This window comes from Arvicanthis niloticus, chromosome 6 (genome assembly GCF_011762505.2).
Source record: "Arvicanthis niloticus isolate mArvNil1 chromosome 6, mArvNil1.pat.X, whole genome shotgun sequence".
Lineage (NCBI taxonomy): Eukaryota > Metazoa > Chordata > Mammalia > Rodentia > Muridae > Arvicanthis > Arvicanthis niloticus.
Window position 1 is genome coordinate 42,844,117 of NC_047663.1, and position 23,734 is coordinate 42,867,850.

Below are 23,734 nucleotides of genomic sequence, written 5' to 3' on the forward strand. Positions count from 1 at the left end.
CTAGGTCTCTGTCTTTCGTCCCAGCCCTTGGCCTGCTCTGTAACCAAGTAGCTTTCCAAGCACAGGATGAGCCAATATGGTGACATCACTCCTCTTGTTCTCCTTTTTTGTCTCTCCAGGTTTGGTAAGAACAATTCATTTTCATCCCTTCTGCCACCGGGAGTCATGGTCAAGTCGATGTCCCCGTCCGGGGTGGATTTCTCTGACCACACCTTAGCCCTGTTGGCTGTTCCAAAGTCCAGAAGCAAAAGTGTTGGCAACCACTTCGTGAAATAGCTCTGAGACAGCTGGCCTTAAAATGCAGGCTGGTCTTATCCCAGCCCATGGGAAGTAAAGACTTTGAAAGTGTCCCCTGTGAGCCTTATACCAAGCCTGTCTCCACCTTGACATCGATGTAGTGACCCCTGTGCCTGCTTCTGCCTTCTGAGCTACCTCAGAAACCTGTGCTCTGGGTGGGGGATGTCATCCAGCTGGAGCCCCGCTGATGGCTCAAGACTCCCCTCTCTAGGAGACAGGAATTCCTAGAGACAACTCCAACCCTGAGACTACAAGTCCCTGAAGAGAAGGAGAAGGCCTAGGCAACCCTCGACACCCCCCTTTCCTCCCTTCCATCTCCAACTGGGAGCAGGATCTCACATGCACTCACAAACTGTGGGGGTCCTGTGACTCCTAGCAGAGGGGTGAGCTGGGCCTCCTGAGTCTTTTTTGGTGGTCTGAGTGCTCCAGGAGTGGCTAGGATTTTCTCAGTGAAGTAGCAACTTATTTTTCTACTAGCTAGATGGATGGTAACAGTGTCTGGGGTGAGGCCTGGGGAGAGGACAGGCAGGGCCTGACAGGCAGGACCTGGCAGACAGTGACAGTTTTGGAGGCAGCTCCTGCACTGTTCCAGGAAGGCATGGAAGGAGAAGTTACCTGTACTTCTCTCTCTAGGGCCGATACCAAAGCCGGCGTCTCTGAACTTAGGATGTCCCTGACCATCATTCTCTGGTGGTGGAGGGCACACAGCAGTGAGGCTGGGGCCGGGGAGTGGAAGGGGAGCTCCCAGGACCAGTATTCCATCTGGATTCAGAGCCATGCTGCCTGGCACAAAAGGTTGCATACTTGTGGCCGACATGACAAATCGGAGGCCAGGCCCTGAGCTTGGTGGCTGGCCTCTCACTTGGCTACTGTTTCTGTAGCTGCTAGCTCACACTTCGCACAGTTGCTGTCTTTTGACAGCTTTGGCCGCAGACTGGAGTGAGGTTGGCCCTGGGAGGAAGTTGAGGGGCAGACAACCTCATGGAAGATGTGCCAGAGAGCTGCTGATGGTAGAGCTGGCTCCCGTTCGTCAGGAGGGTGGCAGAGGCTCTTCTGTCACGATCACAATTCCTTCCTTGTGCTGTTGAGTCTGTGGTACCTGGCCTTAGCCGAGTCAGCATGCTGTGCTCCCCAGCTGCGTGAAAGAACATTAGGAGAGAGGGACAGTAGCTACCCTTGGGGGATTGGTGCTGACTCAAGGGACATTTGTCACTTGAGCACAGTGATTCTGATTTTTCAGGGGTATAGAGCGCTTTGATACATTGGATAAAAGTCCAGACCCTGTTTACCAAACAAAAAGCCTGCAGTAGTCTACCAACCAGCCCTGGGGAGTTCTGAGTCCCTGAATCTTCTTTGGGCTCAGAAAAAATGGGGCACAGGTCAGTCATTTAGGCTGTAGGTAATGACAGTGTCCAGCTGCTATTCCACTGCAAGACTGGTTTTGCCATAAACACTGGTATGTCTGCTCTTAGAGGAAGCCATCTTAAGAGAGGGAGCTCACAGGGGACCTGCATGAGGTAAGCAGAAGGGATCCTCCAAGCCTGTGGTCCTCCTCAGCAGAGAAAGGGGAAAGGGGTATCCTTAAAGGCTCAAGGGATGGCCTGGAAGAGCCACAGCATTTCCTTGCTCTTCTGTGATCAGCAAGGACTGTCCCCAGGGTGCTGCTGGCTGGAAGGGCACAGGTGGAGTTGCATGGCAGACTAGCCCTGTGCCCCCTGCTGAGGTCAGGTTTCCACCGGTTTAACCAGAATTAGCCAGAATTGAGTCCTAAAAGTGAATGCTTGTGAAAGGGGGCGAGAGGCTGGCATGCACGTGAAATTCTCTCAGCTTCTCACTCCCGCTGTCCCTCACCGAAGCAGACCCGCCATATATAGACAAGTGTGCCATCTGAAGAGCTGGGCAGTGACACATGGCAGAGAGCAACCCAATGTGAGGGTGACCACACGTTCTCCTGTGCTAGCTGGGTCTGGCCCATCTCTGTATGATGGGTATTGATTCAATGAAATATTTCTGTGCTATGGAACACAGCATCAAGCCCCATCTAGCCTGTGCTCTCTGAGCTAGAAGCTCACAAGCAGGAGCCAGCTCTACAGAGCCTCCCCAGTTCACCCAACTTGGCTTCTTTCCCCCACAGAACTCCCTCATGGATCCCCACAGCTGGTACGAAGGGATATCGGGCTCCCAGTGACACACAGGTAGGTTCAGTTGTAGGCAAGTAGAGGGCTGACCTGGGCTCCACGGGGCACTGTTGGGTCTGTCTGGTTGCTCTTTGCCTCTGGCCTGTCTGCTTGTCTTATATCAAAGCTTAAGCTCTTAAATTATTTAACCAGACACCTTTTGGGCTTTCTGGTCCCCGCTTGGGTCTTATTCTCATCCCGCAGAGGGAAAACGCTCTCCCTCTTCAGTAAACATAGGACCACAGTCATAGAAGGAAAGCACAGCTTTTCCACATTTACCTCATGCCATGCAGGCCCTAAGGTCATTAGGATCATCCTCTGTGGAACATGTTGAAAAATCCACGTTCCTAAATGCCACCCATGTGCCTCTCTGCCAGGCTATTTTATTTTATTTTATTTTATTTTAGAGTCAGGATTTCACTGTGTAGCCCTTGCTGACCTGGACTTACTATGTAGACAGACTGGCCTCAGACTCACAGAGATCCTCCTGCCTCTGCCTCACAACTGATGGGACTAAAGGTGCGCACCATCACATCCAGCAACACTCTGGATTTTAGCAATCCCAGAGGTTGATGTTTGTACATATAAAAGACGGCCCCTGGAGACCTGTGGTGAGGACCATCCAGAGGTCTGGCCTCAACGCTCATGAGACTGGAGTGTGCTAGCCACAGGGTTCTGGACAGCTTGCAGGACAGTGCCTTGGGTTGCCCATGCCCTGGTTGTCCCTGCTAAAGTCCGTTGTAATCATAGCAGGGAACACTGTCAGGGGCTCAAGGGCATCACAACTTGCCAGGGCCTGTGGTTCCCATGGAAACTATGGGCTGTTTTCCAGCTGTGCTGATGCTGGCCTCAAGTTCTCGCCCAAGGGGGAGTTCTAGCTCCCAAGGGTTGAACAGTGCATCTGAGGTCACTGTCATAGGGGCAGAGCCCTTGTGCACAGCCTTCTGCTTGGAGTCTTGTCCATGCCAGGATCCTTCAGCCGCTGTCTCAGGAAAGAAGGTCTGGGCACACGGCTAGGATAGACCACCACCCACCTCTCTGAGTTGGTTTTTCCAGATTCCTGGTCCCACCTAACTATTGGAGGTGATTGTAATCCTCAAGTGAGATTTGTGGACGTGTCACAAACTGCAGCACGAAGGCTGTTGCTAGTCCTGCTGTGTTACAGTGTTCTGGGAAATGAAAGGGTTGCCTGCACTTCCCTGGGCTGGCTTTGTGCTTTTGTGCTGGAAGACACCGCTCCCTCTAAATCCCATTCCCCCTTCCAGTCTATCTTCTGGTTTGTTTTTGTTTTGATAAATATTTAGACTGAAAGTACATATGCTTGGAATTCAAGAGGTTTCAAAGGAATAGTGAAAATCCCCCACTCTCTTGTCCCCTGGCTTCTCAGCGTGCCTGCAGACAGGTCGTGTATCCAGTTAGGGACGATTTTTACAGGCAAGTGTGTTCTGCTTCCACAAAATTGCACATATTACAGCTTCATGCTTTGCTTCCCCCCCTCTTTAAATCCATGTGATTTACATAAAGCAAAACACACACATGAGTTTATAGCTGTCCCCTGTGTACACACAGATGGAGATAAGGAACATTCCAGGCCTGATACTCAGTTTTGGCTTTTCCCAGTTGATCTTGCTGCCACCTTCGATTATTCTTTGAGCCTGCTGTCACAGATGAGCTTTTCCTGTGCTTGACTGTCAGCAATGGCGTCCTGTCCCATTGGACTTAATTTTGCCACCTCGTAGTGAGGTTTGGAGGTGGCTGCTGGTGTGTGTGTGGAAATAGTTCCTTTCATCTAGCTGCATGTGCTCCTCTGTGTGGAGGGACAGTCACATGTGGACATGGTTTTCCAGACTTACTGTGGTACAAGGCTGCAGTGTCCATGTCACGTGACATACCCCCAACCCCAGGACTAACATATTGAATACACCAAGGAATAGAGTTGCTGGACCCAAGGGCACGAGTGCCGGTGCTCTGGTAGCCTTGGTGCCGTTGACCACACAACCTTTAAGATATTGACAGCAGCTGGGGAATCCAGATGCCTGGGGGAGGCAACTGTGACCCCCAAGTACAGAACCCTTGGGGTTCTGGGATCAGGCCAAGACTCACATGGGACCCATCCAGAGGCCAGGCTCTAATCCCACACATGTTTCTACCCCCTGCAGGTTCTCCACAAAGTCATGGTTGTCACAGGTCTGCAATGTGTGCCAGAAGAGCATGATGTTCGGTGTGAAGTGCAAACACTGCAGGTGATGGGCGAAGGGGGGAGCAGATACTTGTCCTTTATAACAGCCCTGTTACTTCATTCTTGGCCTCCTGTCACATCAGAGTGGAAGGACTTCCCCTAACCTGCTGGTCACAGTGCCACTGGGCGTGCCAGGTGCTCGGGACTCCTTAGGAGGTGAAGTGAGGCACTCTTGGAAGAAAGGGATATTTGAAGTGGGTTTTGAAGGAGGAAGAGGAGTTCTATTAGAACCTTCTCTGGATAGAGAAAGGAAAAAGTTCAAAGGCAGGGAAGGAAGTGAGGATCCTGGGATCAGGAGTTCTGAAGAGATGGGCTGCCTGACGGGCATCGGCAGAAGCAGTTGCCTTATGACCAGGCAAGGGGAGATGGAGGTTTGATACCAGCCCAGCTCTGCTGTGTCATAGCATATGGTTTCTAGTGGGAAGGGATATGAGTAGGAACAGTGAGGGCCGGCAGTCCATCATCTGCTATCTGGTTGCCCACACGCCTAACAGAGGGTGTCCTGGAGTCTCAGTTCCCAGCCAGCCCTTGCCCTGATGTTGCTGTGTCACGTGGGGTGAGGCACTTGCCCTTTTTGAACTAGGTATCTACCATGTAGACTTCTGGGAAGCTGACCCTTCATTATCTGAGCTGCCATGAGTGACAGCGTCCGGGTCAGCCTGACTGCTTGTGTCCTGATGACTGTCCCTGGCCTCTGAGGAGCTCCTAGTCATTTGGTTATAAAGGAGACCCTCAGTTCCCATCCCGATGTGACCAGCACATGGTGGCCTCAGAGCCCTGCACTGCAAGTCCTACACTTAGAGTGGTAGAGCAGCGTTGAAACCCATTTCACTAGCAGAAACACTGAGAACTGTGGAACAGGCTGGTTAGACTCAAAGGAGAGCCCAGCTCTTTCTGTTCCTGGCTGGGGACTGTCCATCAGACTGGCCAGTGCCTGAATGAGGATACCCTTGGGGGCCCCAGGGTCCTTGATCTATAGAATAATTCTTTAAGATCAAATTTGACCCCGGCTTGCTCAAGTGGAAGAAGTTCCCCTTTTAAAAGCAAGGGTGAGAGGGCTGGAGAAATGGCTCAGTGGTTAAGAGGACTAGCTGTTCTTCCAGAGGACCTGGGTTCAATTCTCAGCACCTACATGGTAGTTCACAACTTTCTGCAGTTCCAGGGGATCTGACATCCTCACACAGACGTACACACAAACAAAAACATCAATGTATATAAAATAAAAATCATTTCTTAAAAAAGCAGGGAAGATATTTGTAGGGACACAGACGCTGGCTACAGCATGCAGGGTGTCCCACATTTTGATGCTAACACTTGTTGAGAGCTTTGGGGAAACTGAAGCCATGGCAGAGTCCGGGTGATGCTAGGGTGCCTGTTGGAAGTAGTACTGACTCTGTCTCCTTTTGCAGGTTAAAATGTCACAACAAGTGCACAAAGGAAGCTCCCGCCTGCAGAATCTCCTTCCTCCCACGTGAGTGCTCCCCTTAGCCCATTTCAGGAACCCGGGTGCATCTTACGGCATCTGTTCCTAATGGATTCCCTCCTTTCCAAACAGTAGCCAGGCTTCGGAGGACAGAGTCTGTCCCCTCAGATATCAACAACCCAGTGGACAGAGCAGCAGAGCCCCATTTTGGAACCCTTCCCAAGGCCCTGACAAAGAAGGTAAGCTGGCCGTGCTCTGTGGGAGCACTGCCACCCCCAGCCTTGGATTCCCTTCCACGAAGCGCCCCCTCATCAGGCTCAGTGGGGAAGTGGGACAGCATGCTGCAATCCATCTGTGGCACAGGCAGGGATGAGGCACTCCAGGGGTCCTGGCTTAGCCACAAAGCAGATATGGTTCTGTCCATATTGGGGTTGTGCACTTTAAGTCCCATGCCACGCCCCCTCTATCCCACCCCACATCTGTGAGCCAGCATATCCTGAGCACCTACTTTGTGCCAAACACCTAGAAATTCTGAGGAGCATGCACATGCTGCATGTTACAGATGCAGAGACTGATTCCCAGGCTCCCCCAGAGCCCATTCCTCATGGTCCCTCACAGGGCCCTCACATAATGGAAGAGCCCAGCAAGTGGCCTCTTTGATACGGGGTAGCGATCCTATTTATGAAGACCCCATCCTGATGGTCTGAGCAGCCCCACAGACTCTACTGACTAACACTAGTACCCACTGGGGGCTGGGTTTCAGTACTGACTTTTAGAGGGACACAGACACTTGGGCCCTCAGCCCTGGCTGTGAGTTTTCACTGTCCCCTTTTGTGCTACTGTGACCTTGGATGAGTGACTAGACCTCTCTGAGCCTCATGACAGATGGTGTGGAGTGGGAATAACAGTGCTTCATGCATGACCACTGGGGTGGGGCCTCTGGGGTGGGGCCACTGTGGTGGGGCCACTGGGGTAGGGCCTGGGTATATCTGTCCTGTTTCTCTCTCACTCCTTCTTTAGCTACCTTCCTCTCCCTTCCCCCATTTCTTTTGGCACAGATGTCCCCAGAGGTCTAGGCAGTGCTGTCCCCTCCTACACATTTCTGATACCCGCATTGTCTCCTGGATGTGCTAGCATTTGTGTGGGTTTCTGGGTGTATGGGTAGCCCGTAGTGTAGCCATTGCTGCCCAGTCTATGGGTGACACTAGCACAGGTCACGAGTATGTCCAGGGCCATGCAGCCTGCTCTGTGGCCCACATGCTACTCCTGCTCAGGCCTGTTGCAGCTTATGGGGAATGGAGGGGCGGGTAGGTCTAGAGCCTTGGAACGGGAGTAGAAAGAATAGGGTGTTACTTAGTTGATGCCGTGTTGGTTGGGGCAGCCATCCTGGCCAGCAAGGCCAACTTCAGCTCTGTGAGTTTCAGGGTACATTGTACACCTCAGCCTTTCGGTCTTGAAAAGGAGAAACTTATTTGTGGCACTAACTGGTTTGGCCCTGTTTTGTCTAAGGAGTCTCTTTCTGCCTAGGAAACGCTGGCATTGGACCAAACCTGCAGTCTACCCAACCCAGAGTGTCCCTGGACCCCTCTTGGGCCTTTTGGCCTTTTGGCCTGGTTAAGTCTCAAAGCAAGATCAATCTCAAGCATTGTTTGGTCCAAGACAGCAGGTCTACAAAGGATTTGAGCAAATATTAGACACCTGCTATGTACTTGGCCTTTGTTTTACTGCAAATCCACACAGTAACCTTCTGACAAAGGTGATGATGTATCCACTGTGTGACTAAGGAAATGGAAGCTCAGAGAGGTCAAGGACGTTGCCCAGAGTCACCCAGCTAAGAAGTAGTAGAACCCTGATGGGACCACCAGTCAGTTTGCATCAGACCTGTTCTGTGTTACGAGGTTGAGGAAGAAGAGCTGAGCCTGGGGTTCCCTGGGACCATCCTGACTTACTGCTGCAAACCATCTGCCTGGCTCTGTCCTCATGGGCACAGCCAACTGAGACTCATATTTACTAACTGGAATCTACTGGTATACAGTCCCCCATCATCATAATAGAAAAGCCCCAGGTTTTCATCACCGTTATAATTAGAAAAATCACTTCCCACAGGTAGAAGGTAATTGATAAAATGATGTCACTGGGGTTGGAGAGGTAGCTCACGGAATTCATAAAGCGATTGCTGTGTAAGCATGGGGATCGGGATTCTGATGCCCAGCACCCACATACAAAGCCAGCCTGAGACCTTTAATCCCAGTACCCGGGAGGTTACGGCAGGCAGATCCCTGTGAGCTCATGGCCAGCCTGATCTACACAGTGGTCCCAAGTCAGCCAGGACTATATAGGGAGAGCCTGTCTTTAAAAGAAACAAACAAACAACGGAACAGAAAGCCAGGCATGGCGCTGCACCCGTGGGCCTGAGTGCCAATCACGTGGAGACAGGGAGATCCTTGCTGATCAGCCAGTCCAGCTGCATCGGTGTGTACCCTACTCTGTGAGGGCGCCTCAGAAAACAAGGAGAAAGTGAAGAGAAAGTGTCTCAATCTCCCCGGACACACAAAGACACATGTGTTCACTCGTGCACATACATACGACATTCGGCTGTCATTAAAATCCAGAAACCATTCCATCCCGACTAGAATTCATGCCTGCCCAGGGCTGGAGCCTGCCACCTGAATTTTTTGCAAGAGGCAGCTGGACAGGAATTGAAGCTGCAGTGTTGTGGGCCCCTCCTGCAGTGAAGAGGGAAGGCCAGTGCTCCCTGTTCTGGTCCGGGACCATTCCTGCAGTGGGCTAAGGTCCCCCAACAAGCAAGCCCATCTAAACCCTGCCTGGAACTATACACTTCCTCTATCCTTCCACAGTGCCCAACATTTCTCCCTAGCCAGCAAGCTATCTGTTGGCAAGCTCTGGCTAGCCTGATCTAATTTGCATGACCATGCATGCTTGCAAAAGAGATGGCGTTAATAAGTCACAGCAGGTGTGAACCAGGCCTGCCCCATGATCAGTTCCTGGAGTCTGTCTTAGAAATGTCCTTCTAGCTCTGGATTTTTTTTTTTTTCTTTCCTTTTTTAGAAACAAAATCTCATGTATCCCAGGCTGGTCTGAAGCTCACTTTATAGCCAAGGCTAACTTTAAACTTCTGATCCTCCTGCCTCAACTTCCCTCTGTAGCATAACTTTATGCATGGCCGAGATCAAAACCATATCTGGGGGGGCAAGCGTCATACCAACTGAGCCACACTGCCAGTCCCCAGCTCTGGAATCCTTAACTCTCCGAGACAACAGACAACATTGACCCAAGCTGTTGCCTCTTCCGGAGTTTTGTGGGGTTTTCTGAGTTCCTTAACACTAAGACAAGATCACAAAACCACAGACTCGGTTTGCTTCCTGCTGAGGGCCTGGCACATAGCAGAAGCTGCATAAATGGTTGGTCAGCGTATAAATTGAATTCATTAAGAAGGTGCTCAGCTCAAAGCTAGGTGGGTGCCAGGGTGGGAGAGGTGGCCGACTGTCTGCAGCTGACAAGTGTATGTTAAGGTGCCTAGGTGCAGAAATGCTGGGCACCATTGAAGGATGAAGAGGTTCAGGCCAGCTTCCTGGAGAAGAAGGAACTGCAGTGAGAAAGATGGGCAGGAATCTTTAGGGGAGGGTCTCTCAGTGTCCTTCTGCCATGTATTAGCCCCAGATAATCTTGGTTTCACAGTTGGTCCACAAGGATCTCCTGTCCTAACCTCCACCCATGAGTGGGAGTGGAAGGAGGGCTCCAGCAAGTGGCAGCTACCGAGTTGAGCTTGTACCCTTGCTTATCCCAGCATCTCTGGTCTTGCAGGAGCACCCTCCGGCCATGAACCTGGACTCCAGCAGCAACCCATCCTCTACCACGTCCTCCACACCCTCATCCCCAGCGCCTTTCCTGACCTCATCTAACCCCTCCAGTGCCACCACGCCCCCCAACCCATCACCTGGCCAGCGAGACAGCAGGTTCAGCTTCCCAGGTACCACACCTCTGGGCTTTTCTGGGTCTTTAGGGATACTGTCAGATCTCTCTCCATCTCCCCTGAGAGCTGAGTCTACAGAGCATATGTTGATTGTGGGACTGATACCCTTCACACAGATGAGGATGCTGGGGTTAAGGAAGGAGGAGCAGCTGGTCCTGCATTGTACACAGAGCCAGAGCGAAGCCCAAGTCCATCTAACAGAGCCTGGGTTCTTGGGGTGGCCCAGGCTGTAAGCCTGTGCTTGGGGTAGCTTCTTCCCGGCATTATCCTCTCTCAGAGCTGTTGTCTAAGCTTGAGAGTGTTGTGATAGGCAGCGGGGAGCAAGAAACCTACAACAGAGCATTCGTTGGGCCTCTGTTGCATCCCCAGTTCTGTGACTGGGACTAGCTCCTCAAAGAAGACCTCATATTCCTTCCTGTGCCACCCAGAGACCATAGGGAATTAAAATAAGGTGGTCTCTACTGAGCAGGTGAAGATACGGGGTCCTGAGGCAACTCTGGAGGAGCAGAGCTCAGCCTAGCTGCCCTCGGATGCTGTGCACAGACCCGGATGCCCCAGATCCACAGGAAGAGGCCAGGATTGCATCCTGCTTTGCTGTCAGTTCTGGTCAGCCACACTGGGCTGCCCTGTCTCCAGGGTGCAGAGCAAGGCCCACCTACCTACATGGCACTTAGCTGTCGCCTTGGCATCCTCGGCAAGGGATGTCAAACCTCAGTCCTGGGCTTATGTGGTTGTTAGTCCTAGAGGGAAAAGCTGCCGAGTGATGTTCCTAGGATCCAGATCAGTCCTGCATCACTGGTCTCTGGACTTCTAAGCCTGGAAAAACAGAGTGCCACCACACCCCTCAAGCCTTCACCTGGCTAATGGGACCCACACTGACCTATACATACCCAGCAGCTGGCCAAGCGGCCTCTGGTCCCTTGGAGACTTTAGGGCTTCTCTTGGCGGGTAGCCAGGACTCTTCCATCCCTTGTTCTTGTGCCTTACTTAATATGCATGTGGCTGGAGTGCTCCTAACATTGAAGTCTGTGCCCTGCATACCACCCCACCCTCCGGTCGAGCTATAGCCCCTGGGTTAGCTTCCTTTCCTGTTCATTCTGCCTTTATTCTTTGAGCAAGTCCCCTTTGCTAAGCCATCTAGTTTGGGTTTTTCTAAGAAGGGCCAGTTGAAGGGTAAGGGACACAGAAAATGTCTTTCTTATTATATATTGATCAGACCCTCTCCACTTATACAGATGACCCATGAAGGAGATGGGTTCCCATCGTCCCCTGCACAGAAGCGTCACCCTCTCTGTGATCTTAGTGGACTCATGAATAAATCCCTAGGGGGCTGGGAAGGACTTGAACCCCTCCCACCACCTACCTGTCCTGTGCTGTCCAGGATCCTCCCAGCTGTCCTGCACAGGAAAACCTGGGCAAGCTCATGTATTCCCCCATTTGCAGTAAGGCACTAAGGGGTTAACTACCTCCTCAGGTCCCAGAGCCTTAACATGAAGTAGAGCCAGAGTTAGACTCACCTAGAGTTCCAACTTCTTGCAAGGCCAAGGCAGGAGAATGGAGCCCATGTGTTTGAAACAAGCCCAAACAAGATAGCAAGCATCTTAAAAACATAAAACAAGTGGTATGTAATGGTCCTCGGTCTGGAATCACAGCACTTAGCCTGATCCAGGACCCAGGGAGTGAGGTTAAGTTGCTTCCAGGTGGGGCCAGACTGAAGGGAAAGAGGCTCTTCTGCTCATGCCATCGAACCTTGGCACAGCCACTACTCTCCCTCCTCTACCTCAGCCTCTTGGCTCAAGGACATCTTTCCAGAACAAACCTAGTCCAGGCTTTTCCCAGTGTGCATGGCCAGGGCTGTGCAGTAAGGGAACCGCTGAGCTGGTCAGCTGCCCCATCTCTAGTGCAGCCGCACCACTCCTGGGCTAGCCACGCCCTGATTCTCTCCTAGTTTGGGTCTCTTTCCTGGATGGCTCCACCTTTTCTCACCAGAGCCCCTGGGGCAGAGCCACCTAAGCCAGTAACCAGTGCCTGCCCCCCAAGTCCACGCACCCCTCCTCCCGCGCTGCCTGTGCACTGTGTGACTCACCTCCTCTTCTGTTTAAAGCTGCCTACTTCATTCATCATAGACAGCAGTTTATCTTTCCAGGTGAGTCTTCTGCATGGGTCCACTAACTGCCCCTCACTGTGACCCTCTGTCCATCCCGCCTGGTGCCTTCTCCCCACACGCTTGAGTCCACTGCAGCTGGGTAAGAGGGAGAGAAGTCCTGGAGATGTGGACCCTTATGTGGGCAGTACCTTGTGGGATGGAACCCTGGAGTCCATCCTGCCTAGCCCTTTGCAGAAAGTGCAGGGAACTGGTTCAGGGTCACACTGCTAGGAAGCGGTGAGAAAGCAGAACTCACATGTTTGCAGAGCCAGAACAAGGGGGAGGAGCCGCTTGCTAATGATGCCTGGTGAATAACGAACAAGGGAAAGCCAATTTGGGAAAGTGTTACCGGCATTGTCAGCTGTCAGCTGCCTTTGCCTTTCCCAACCTTAACACACAGTGCCCCCTGCTGGTCATCACCGGAATTACCTCCTCACTGCAGAAAGTTTGAAGGAAAAACTTTGATTCGATAAGGCAACCCATGGATTTCCTTCTACAAATCTATATTTGCACACCTGTGCATTTGACCATACTCCTTCCCCTTCTGGATGTATAGGATCGATGCTTTTCTCCTCCTGCTGGAAATACTCAACACAGTGGGCTGATGTGCTTTGCCAAGACTGGAAGCCCTAGTATTTTTGGTTACTCCATGCCTTTATATCTCCCAGATCAGCTCCGTTCAGAAATTGAGTTGGAGCATTTGGCAGCACTTATCCTTTTAACACTGCTCAGCTGTAATCGTCAGCTGTCGGGGCTTAGAGGATCCGCCCCTTTTGTATGATCCCCTACCTCCCTAGAGCCTTCCTAGTCACCAGCTCTAGGATATGTCTATTAGTGTCCCCCCACACCCCACTGAGGAACCATGGCGCTTCTTCCCGAATGGCCTGTTTTGTCCTGAAGGTGGGCGTAGGGCCCTACGTACCAGTTGTAACAGGGACAGGTAGGAACAGACTGCTCAATGCACTCTTAACTTCTCAGACATCCGCCCACACTCTTATACCTCATCTGAAGCATATGTAGCTTCTGGAATGTTCTGAGCATGTGCAAACATGCTGGCCTGGTAGTCTAGAGGTCATATGGCTGTGGCTGGAGATGCTGTAGAAGATGTTTCTGAGGCCCATGGATGCCCAACACTGATGGGGATGTTAGGCACGTGTGCATGCCTTGTTAAGAAGTCTCATGGCTCCTGTCAGAGTTTGGTTCCACTGAGAAAACTTTTCAACAAAGGAGATTAACTGAGGGCTGAGGGGGAAGTCTTTGTCTAGGGCAGGAGAGGGGCTACTGACAGCTTGAGCTGTTTCTGCTTCCTGGTTCTCTTTGTTGAGAGAGGGGAGCGCTGACCTCCGACACCTCTCTTCATGTAGTGCTTTGGCTCCACTTTTGGAGGGACTATCTATTTCTGGTGCCCTAGAGGCAGGTCTTTATGCTACAACTAGACTACCTAGGGTCAGGGGTCAGGGGTCAGGGGTCAGGGGTCAGCTGCCCAGCCTGGAGCCTTCTGGTCCACAGACTGAATTCCCTATTCTTACCCAGAGCTGTGACACTCACCATCCAATTGGGTGGCCCACAGCTATACCAGATGCCGGTATCACATGTGTTATCAGATGCCATAGAGCTGCTGGCTCTGCCACTAGCTAGGCAAAGGGGGTCCCTACTTTAAAAAGTAACAGCCAGCCCTGCTTCCTACCAGAAAGACTCTACAGAGGTAACGGTGTTAGCTTTTGCCACTCTTAGAGTCGTTTGGGCCCAGGGCAGTGGTATTAATTGTTGGGGGTCTCTCTAGAATCACTCATGTAGAGCCTCTGCCTGGGGCAGCCATGTAGACCAAAGGCTGTAGACTAAGTCTGTGACAGCTTGCAGAGTGCAGTCAGATCCTGGTGGGAGTGGCCTGAGGAGCAGTAGCAGCTCAGGAGAGGGGGGTGCCCTGGTGTGCTGGTCTTTGGGGATGAAGGAAAGCTCTCTCACACTTTGTTCCTGTTCTTCTTTCTTACAGACATTTCAGCCTGTCCTCAGGCAGCCCCGCTGCCCAGCACAGCTGACAGTACTCGGTATGAACCCTCTCCAGCCACCTCCCAACCCACCCCTAAATTTCTGACCCTCTGGTTCTGGGCCAGCATGGAGGAGAGTGGGGCTGATTCATCCTCTTGAGTCTGGGAGTTGATTTGCCTCCTGGCAGTACAGTGAGCCCGGAGTGGGACCGTGTTTAATTAGGTTTCCTTGAGCACGTGGCTCCTGGCTGCTCAGTTCTCAGCCGGTTCTCCAGAGGGTGCAACCACTCAGAAGGGTTAGCTCACACAAGTTTCACATAGCAAGGATGTGATAGCCAGCTCTCAGAGGCAGGAGTGTGGGGCCCTGCACCATGTGCCGTGAGGGCCAAGGTGGTGAGTGCCCACCCGCATCCTCACCGCTCCAGTCAGCCTCCTGCTGGAGTCCACAATGTCCACATTGCCTCATCCAGGGCCACCCCTGCCCGGCCCAGAATCTCCTTGACAAAGCCCATTTCACTCTTAGGCTCGACGACCAGCCCAAAACAGATGTGCTGGGTGTTCACGATGCAGAGGTGAGTAGCAGCAACATGTATGAGACCCAAGGTAGCTGCCTCTCTCTGTCTCTGTCTGTCTGCCTCACTTCTCTTTTCTTAGGGTGTGTGTGGGGGCGTAGGTGAAGGGCAGGGGGGATGAGGGTGCTGAGCCTGTTGTAGCAGGTGTGGGCGGATGTGCGCAACAGAGAAGGAGAATGGAAAGTGCATGCTAGCAAGCTGCTGCTCGCTGAAAGAACCTCTCTATTGTCCTGTACTCGCTCCCAACCCACAGACATGGGCCCTAGCCTGGGAGCTAAGTCAGTCAGTCTGGGGTTGGGGGTCGACATCTCTGTGCTCTCAGCTTGATAAGTGGTTCTGATCTGTGCCAAGAACCACTGCCTTCATCTTAGCCAGGTGTAATCCCAGCTCCTGAGAAAGTAGAGGGTAGGAGGATCAGAAGTTCAAAGTCTTCCTCAGCTACATAGTAAGCTGGAAGCTAGCCTGGTCCACACGAGTCCTTGTCTTAAAAAGAAAGAAGCCACTGGCTTGACCTTCAATTGGAAATATGAACCAAGGTTGGGTCTCTGCAGAGCAGCGCAGAGCAGTGGAGGCAGGAGCATAGGTGTCAGAAGTTGTGTGTTCAGACAGAGAATACCAGGTTAGGGCAGCAGGCATGGGTGGCACCTGGCCAGCACTCCAGGAAGAAAAGACCCAAACTCACTCTCTCTTCTTGTAGGCCGAGGAGCCTGAGGCTGGCAAGTCAGAGGCAGAAGATGATGAGGACGAGTTGGATGACCTCCCCAGCTCCCGTCGGCCCTGGCGGGGCCCCATCTCTCGAAAAGCCAGCCAGACCAGCGTCTACCTGCAAGAGTGGGACATCCCCTTTGAACAGGTGGACCTGGGCGAGCCCATTGGGCAGGGCCGCTGGGGCCGGGTGCACCGAGGCCGTTGGCATGGCGAGGTGGCCATTCGGCTGCTGGAGATGGACGGCCACAACCAGGACCACCTGAAGCTGTTCAAGAAAGAGGTGATGAACTACCGGCAGACCCGGCATGAGAACGTGGTGCTCTTCATGGGGGCCTGCATGAACCCACCTCACCTGGCCATTATCACCAGGTAAGCCACCCCATCTGGGCCCGTGGGTAGCACAGCCTCCCTGTGCCTGCAGCCTTCTGCTGTCTGTGGATGCCCCCAGAGAGTGTGGAAGGGTTCTCAGAGAGAGGACAAAGAAAGGCAAAGATTAAGAATCATTTCTGCATTCCCTCGGGACCACTGACCAACATCAGAGCTGGGTATGGCAGCACACACCTGGAGTGCCAACGCTTGGAGGTTGAGGCAGGAGAATCTTGAGTTTAAGATAGCCTGGGCCATTAGGCAAGACCCTGACTCCCCTCCAAATAGTAGTAGTAGTAACAGCAGCAATAATAATAACAACAACAACAATAATAATAAAGAGACCCCCTCTGGGCATAAAGAAAATCCCAGTGTTCTAAAAAGATACAAAGCAGAAGCCCCACCCACACCATGTTGCCTGAGGGCTTTTCCCCAACAAAGATGAGTGTGGTTAATCCCAGTTTTCCTTCTATTAGAATAAAGCAGGTTGAGGGCCAGTATGGTAGCTCAGCAGGTTAGGGCACATGTTGCACAAGCCTCACAATCTGATCTTGATCCCCAGAACCCACAGTGAGGGAGATGATTCCCACAGGTTGTCCCCTGACCTCCACAGGCATGCTGTGGTATGTGCACGCATGCACATATACATGCACATATACAAAAAATAAATAAATGCAATTCAATTTATATATATATATCACTAATATTATATTATTATAAATATAATTCAATATATAAATATATATATCACTAAATAAATGCAATTCAATATATATATATATATATCACTAAGATTATGCTGGCTCACAGTTTCACTTCTGTCAGTTGACAGTAGGCCTGAGGTCTGCCTGGGAGTGCGTTGCTGCTGAGGGATGAGCCCAGGCCTTGCAAATTCCGTGAGGGCTGTGCTGAGCCACGCCCCAGTCAGTCCTGACAGTTGGTGTCTTCATGTGTATTGCCAGTTTCTCCTCCAGGAAGCATCCTGTGTCTCACTTGTCAGTCTCTGTGGAAAACAGTGACCCTTCCCCAGAGCAGCAGGCCAGATACAGAAACACTTGTCTGGGCTACTTAAACTATTGACTTGAAATCAGAAAAGGGGGCTGGGGAGAAGGCTTGGTGGGTTACAGAACACCTGTTCTGTAAGCATGAGGACCCAAGTTCAGATCCCGGCACTGAGGTTTGTAGAGGGGTGTGTGTGTGTGAGGGCAGGGCACACATATGAAGATTGTCTCTCAGTAGAGCCGTGGCTGTCCTAGAACTCACTATATAATCCAGGCTAGCTCTAAATCAGATTCACCTGCCCTTGCTCCTGAGTGCCAAGAATAAGGATGGGCTACATCGTGCCCATTTCACACCTAGCTTTTTAAGTGGTTGCTGGGACCAAACTCAGGCCCTCATGACTCCACCCATGAAGCCAAGAGAATCCTCTCTAACATAAGATACCCTGGACCTAGACCCCGTGCTTTGGGGGAAGCAAGCAAACAACCCCCAAAACAAACAGCTGGGTTTTTTTGTTTGTTTGTTTTCCTTAATGCAATGAACAAGGAAAATCTGTCCTTGTTCTCAGAGGTAAAGAACTGAACACTGTTACGTCACTAGAGTCCCCTGGCCCATTCTATAGAATCCCAGCTCAGAGCAGCACAGCGAGTCTCCAGGGAGTCCAGCTGAGGGTGCTCTGCCCTGCAGCCTCCTCTGCCATCCACCCACCCTCTTTCACTCGGGCCTCCATCCCAGAAGAGCCTTGGAGTTAGTGAACAGGGCTGCACAGAGAGCAGCAACAGGATACTCAGTTAGCAACAGGACGGGATACCCTAGGATCTAAACATAATGAAATGATAACCTTAATGGTGAGTCCTAGAGACTCTGTGTGGCCTGTTGAGAGTCCCGAAGGCTGAGTTCTTCCCTGTCTGAGTTCTGCTATCCCAGTGAAGATGGCCTGGGAATGTGGGTGAGCTGCCAGGCCCAAGGCCTCCAGGAATCAGTGCGCATATATGTGTATGCATGTGTAGCCAAGCTGCAGGAGTCCTGGCTAAAGAACATGTTCTTTGGATTGTGTTGGTTGGGATGGAGAACCTTCTGGAAGCAGGTGGGCGCAGTTCCCCTCACAGGTTCCATGGAGCTGGGGCAAACCTGTCCTAGCTCTGGGCCTCTTACCCATCCCCGCTACTCAACAGCTTCTGCAAGGGGCGAACATTGCATTCATTCGTGAGGGACCCCAAGACGTCTCTGGACATCAACAAGACTAGGCAGATCGCCCAGGAGATCATCAAGGTAAAGGTGGGGTTGGAGTGGGGGTTCCAGCCACCTCTAGAGCTCTTGGTCTTTCCCCAGGCCATATCTGCCTGTGTCAGGTGGTTTGTGGCTCCTCTGTCCTAACTGGGGCACCTCAGCCTGGGTCCCTGTCTCATCCGGTCAAATGCAGAGCTCCCCTGGGGGTTAAGTAGCTGTGAGGAAACACTGCACGCTCTAAAGACAGAGTCACTCTAGCTGTGTGACCTCAGGAAGGTTTAGCCTCTCTGAGCCTCAGCTTCCTCCCCTGTAAATGCCAACACGGAGCATTGGGTCAGAGCAGAGACAATGACATCGTCTGTACAGAGAACAGTGTCACCAGCTAGTGCTTGGTGAGGAGGGTTTCTTAGCACCAGCACTGGAGAGCAGGCCCTTTTGTTCAGCGCAGGCAGCTGTTTTCCCCTCTCATTTTAAAAATTAATTAAAGTGAGTCTCTCACGCACTGCTTAAGCAAACTGTTAAGAAGGCTGGAGAGGCGGCTCAGCCGTTAAGAACTCTCGCTGTTCTTGCAGAGGACCTGGGTTCGATTCCCAGCATCCATGTGGGTCACAAGCATCCTTATACTCTAGTTCCAGGGGAACTGACCTCCATGGGTACCAAGCACACACATACATGTCGGCAAAACACACATAAAATGAATAAATCTATGTTTAAAAATAGTAAAGCCAAGTGCTGCGAGTTGACGTGATAAGATACTGACTGTAGCTTCCGCTCCTTTTTTTTTTTTTTTAAAAAGCTTGTCTATGTTGGAAAGCTGCAGCCTCTCAGGCTGGGCGTGCATCTCAGTCAGTAGAGTGCTTGGCTCGCACGCACAAAGCCTTGGGTTCCGTCCCCATCACCATAGGCGTTACAGTGCCACACCCCTGTAATCTCTACAGGGAAGTGGAGGCAGGAGGGTCAGAAGGTCAAGGTCACCCTTGGCTACCAAGCAACTTCAGAGCTGCCGCCCCTTGCAGCTGTGCTGCAGTTTGCCCTTTTGTCTCCTCTGACCTTCCTTCTCTTATGGCCCCACCCCCTTCTCTGGAGCATTCTGTGTAGATGGATGTCTTTAGAAAAGATCATCCCAATGGCATTGTGGAAACAAACCAGGGTTTCAGTCTGTCCCTTTCCCATGGGCCCATGGTCATGCTTATAAATTAAACCTCCAAGACCAAAACCCCAAGGTGTCACCTCTGCCTCCAGTGTGGTCCGAGGTCTTTCACCAGGGACGCTGTTCCACCCCCCACCTGAATCCTGATCCTCTATACTTGCTGTTCTTTCTCCAACTCAGAAGGAAAGTGACACAAAGGCTGTGGAGTTGCCTCTGGCTGCCTCTTGTTCCTCCTGTTTCCTTCCTGCTGAAACCCCTCCTCTTCCCCCTGGGGGCCCCTAGATTAGCTCACTGCCCTCCAGCTCACTTCAGTTTTAGAGCAGAGGGACCTGAACTGAGAGGCTTGCAACTTTGGGGGTTGCCATGGAGACCCTGGAAGCTCCGGGGAAAGGACTGATGGTCCAGGCTCTCTGCTCTGCAGCCTCTCTTCAACTGGCCCTTTCTGGCTGTCACATCTGGTTTTTGTTTGTTCCGATGGTTATTTTGTTTTGTGACAGGGACTCATGTAGCCTAGGCTATCTTCAAATTCACTATGTAGCCGAGGATGACCTTAAACTCCTCCCTTCATCTCTCAAGTCCTGGGATTATAAATGTAACCTACCAAGCCCTCTCAATGTCTGTAGTGTGAATAAGCCTCAGAGAGGGACAGCTGCTTGTCCTTAGTCAGCCCACAGTGGAATCTGTCACTCAGGCACCTGGGAAAGGCTTGTCCTGGTTTAGGAAATGGCACTATAATAAAGTTTGGTTTGCATTTCAGTCCGAGTCAGGGGAAGGTCCTCTCACTGGAAGACAGGCCCCATGGGAGGTCCCACGCCTTGCACCCTCTTGCGTCTTAGAGCAGAATTCACTTGAGTTAAGCTCTCTTCTGATTCTCCCCACAATGGGTTTATGTCTGTGGTTGATAATGTTTCCTAAACATGGCTTTTATGTTTCTAGGCATGTGACCTTTATAGCCAGGGACACTTCTGGGAAACCTCATACGGAAACTGGGAGGTGGGAGGAGGCCACAGCCAGACAGGCCATTCTATTGTGAGTGACAGTGTGCCCCAGAGGTGTCAGGACCCTCCAGGAGTCCTGAGAATTTGGGGGATTCATTTTAAGTAGCTGTGGCTTTAATGAGATCCCATTGTCAGGTCATGGGCTCTGTGTGCTTGACCCTTGAGTGGGCAGGCCAGAGCACATGCTGGTGGGAATCTCATTTCACCTGGTGTGTAGCAAGGCCTCACAGGGAGATGGAGCATGGAACTCAGATCTCAGGCTTCATCTGGGCGCCTGCTACCATGACAAGGTGTTGGAAACAGCTGAACTTTAAATCTCACCCTGGGAATGTGTCTGCTGCCTGCTCCAAGTGCTGCCTTGCCAAAGAGCAAAGTTCAGCTCATCTGGGCTCCATATGCTCCAGCCCAGATGATATTAATACCCCCCCCCCCGTCTTTGTGGGGGGAAGGAGAGAGGGAGAGAGAGAGAAAGGGCTGGGACTGCATGTACTTGCAGTTGTGTGCCACAGAGGCCCAAAATGGGCCCTGTACTCTTTGGAATTAGAGTTACAGATGGTTGTGAGCTACCCTGTGTGGGTGCTGGAAACGGAACTCTGACCCTCTCTGCAGGAGAAGGAAGTGTTCCTAACCACTGAGCCATCTCCCCAGCCCTGGTCAATTATTTTTTAAGTCGGTAATGCTGAGTACTTCACACAGGACCGTATGCATGCTTACTGCTAAGCTGCATCTCCAGTCCTTATCCCTCATCTCTATGCTCCCTGACTGCCCACTACCACTCACTGTGTCCATGCCCCGCAGTTACTGGAGACCGAGGTAGCTCTTGGGCAGCAGAATGGCATGGAAAGAGCATGAACTGACTTGGGGTCAGATCTGTGCTCCCTGTCTGACTGCTGTGTGACTTGAGGCAATCCACTTGCCCTCTTTGAGCCTCAGTTGTTTCATCCGTAAGCTGAGGACAGTATTCTCCTGCCTGCTGTCTATGTGAGGATTGGATTTGGATCTAGGGGTGGATACTGCGTGTTGCCTTGAATGAAGCCCAACCTCCATCAGCGTCCCCCACCCACTGATGCAAGGTTGGATGTCTTCCAGGGCATGGGGTATCTTCACGCAAAGGGCATTGTGCACAAGGACCTCAAGTCCAAGAACGTCTTCTATGACAATGGCAAAGTGGTCATCACAGACTTTGGGCTGTTTGGGATCTCCGGCGTGGTCCGAGAGGAACGGTGAGTTGGCTGTGGGTGTCTGCGGGAGTCAGGGAACTGGAGTGCTGTCTGAGCATGGGGTGCCCCTGGCTGTGTCGCTGGAGAGAGCCTTGTCTACACAGGCTAGGTTGCCTCAGTTCGTGGCTCAGCTCATGCCGTTTCAGGCCAGAGTTGGGTCTGGGTAATATTTAGGTCCCTCGTGGTACTCAACTTCCAGGTGGGTACCCATGGAGGCTGAGCCCCCTGGCTCGCATTCAGCTTGGAGTGGCAGGCCAAAGAGTCAGCATGCACGTGTGATAGCTGAAGTCATCTGAGACCTGGACAAACCAGCAGCTCTCCCAGGACGGGGACTCAGACCCTGTCACCAGCAGCTCCCTGCCATTCCCAGCTGTAACCTCCCTCCCTAGACATACATGCCCATCCTATTCAAAGGCAAGACCTCCATGCTCCTCTCTCTCCGTGCCTCTCTCTCTTCATGCTCCTCTCTCTCCGTGCCCCTCTCTCGGTTTTCTGCGTACCACATGTAAGTGAGTGACAGATGTGTAGAGTCAGGCCACCTGCTCCCCACTGAGGTGTCCTTGTCCTGGCCTCCAGGCGTGAGAACCAACTGAAACTGTCACATGACTGGCTGTGCTACCTGGCCCCCGAGATTGTACGAGAAATGATACCGGGAAGGGATGAGGACCAGCTACCCTTCTCCAAAGCCGCTGATGTCTATGCATTTGGGTAAGTTCAAACAACCAGCTCCCAAGTTTAAGAGAGAAGACCCTGCCATTGGTCTGGGAAGTGTGCCTTGGAAAGTCATGGCTGTGCTAGTTGTTGGCAGAGTGACTGTCTTTGGCTTCTGGTCTCTGGCTCCTAAGGTGGGCGAGCCGTTGTGAAGCTCCAGTAGCCCACACCAGTGGTGTGTCTTCACAGGACTGTGTGGTATGAACTACAGGCAAGAGACTGGCCCTTTAAGCACCAGCCTGCCGAGGCCTTGATCTGGCAGATTGGAAGTGGGGAAGGAGTAAGGCGTGTCCTGGCATCCGTCAGCCTGGGGAAGGAAGTTGGCGTGAGTAGAGGGAAGGAAGGACAAGTGTGGGCTGGGCATGTGACATGACTGTGAAGGACCACAGGTCCTCGTGGTTTGGGCAGAGGGATCATTATATCGAGGACAAAAGTCTCAGGGGTGTGTGCCTTGTGTTGGCCACATGTGTGGGCCATGCCCCTGGATGTCAAGGCTACAGAGGGTGCTGTGGGGTTGAGTGGACCCTGAGAAGAAAGCCTTCCATCTGTCATGGCAGCTATTCGGAGGATCTCAGCCTCTGCTCCTGTATTTAATACTGCCTGTCCAGTCTCCACTCTGGAACACTGAGGCGCCCCCTAGTGGCAGCCCCATTCCCTATACATTCCAAGAACCCTCCCTTTACCTACAGACACTTCCATGTTCATAACATGTGCCTTCCATCTTGAAAGACCATCCACTCTCATTTTGACCTCTCCCCGTTTCCATTCTGCTTGACTTGGCCGCTGACAGGTCGAGGAGGAAGGAAAGCAGGCAAGTTCGTTTGACCTGGAAGGTTGCAGCTCATCTGAAAAACTAACTTCCCAGGGTTCTGGGTCCACAGCTGAGCCGGGCACTTGAGAGCTTCACGGGGCTCCTTGGGAAATGTTCTGTCCGTGTGCCTCACTCTCCAGATGCCCACACACCACCAAGTCCAGTACTTTTTTGCAGGAGATCTTGTCTGCCTGCTGGGCTTTCGACCTGCAGGAGAGACCCAGCTTCAGCCTGCTGATGGACATGCTGGAGAAGCTGCCCAAGCTGAACCGGCGGCTCTCCCACCCTGGGCACTTTTGGAAGTCGGCTGAGTAAGTACTGCCTCCATTAACCAGACCTACCATTTGGAGAACCCCCGTCTGGAGTGTCTGAGGGCACCCTCTGCTGGACATGCATCAGGCCACAAGCTGAGGCTACCACAGAGTAGAGGAGCTGAAGGATTCTCATCTACCCAGATGGTGCTAGAGGTGCCCTGTAATAAAGGAGCACCTCATTTCCACATGTGGAAATCCACACATCACTATATTAGGCCATCACTGACACCAAGCCCAGGCTAGACCATGGTAACAGAGTTGTGCCCAAGAGAAGGGGTCAGAGGTCAGGACCATGTGGGTACCAAAACAGGCAGCATTAATATTACTTAGGCTGGCACCCACTTATCACTGAACTGTTGATCACTGAAAGCTTGGCGCCCCCTAGTGGGCC

The 23,734-nt window shown here is 52.1% G+C and overlaps 1 protein-coding gene across 5 annotated transcripts in view; it reads left to right on the plus strand.

The window, feature by feature from the left end:
- Ksr1 (kinase suppressor of ras 1) overlaps positions 1-23,734 on the plus strand; it is a 130,325-nt gene that overhangs the window by 100,971 nt on the left and 5,620 nt on the right. For 2 of the 5 annotated variants that reach the window (XM_076936213.1, XM_034506000.2), the window contains exons 5-19: positions 120-124; positions 2,432-2,492; positions 4,634-4,717; positions 6,123-6,184; positions 6,269-6,375; positions 9,962-10,127; positions 12,235-12,276; positions 14,270-14,324; positions 14,788-14,836; positions 15,534-15,913; positions 18,085-18,181; positions 21,377-21,510; positions 22,084-22,215; positions 22,408-22,543; positions 23,207-23,340. In XM_076936213.1, coding sequence (XP_076792328.1) covers positions 120-124; positions 2,432-2,492; positions 4,634-4,717; positions 6,123-6,184; positions 6,269-6,375; positions 9,962-10,127; positions 12,235-12,276; positions 14,270-14,324; positions 14,788-14,836; positions 15,534-15,913; positions 18,085-18,181; positions 21,377-21,510; positions 22,084-22,215; positions 22,408-22,543; positions 23,207-23,340 — 1,644 coding nt within the window. Of the gene's footprint in view, positions 1-119; positions 125-272; positions 2,493-4,633; positions 4,718-6,122; positions 6,185-6,268; positions 6,376-9,961; positions 10,128-12,234; positions 12,277-14,269; positions 14,325-14,787; positions 14,837-15,533; positions 15,914-18,084; positions 18,182-21,376; positions 21,511-22,083; positions 22,216-22,407; positions 22,544-23,206; positions 23,341-23,734 lie in introns of those variants that run through there. The other 3 variants (XM_034506001.2, XM_076936214.1, XM_076936212.1) reach the window with 2 other exon arrangements.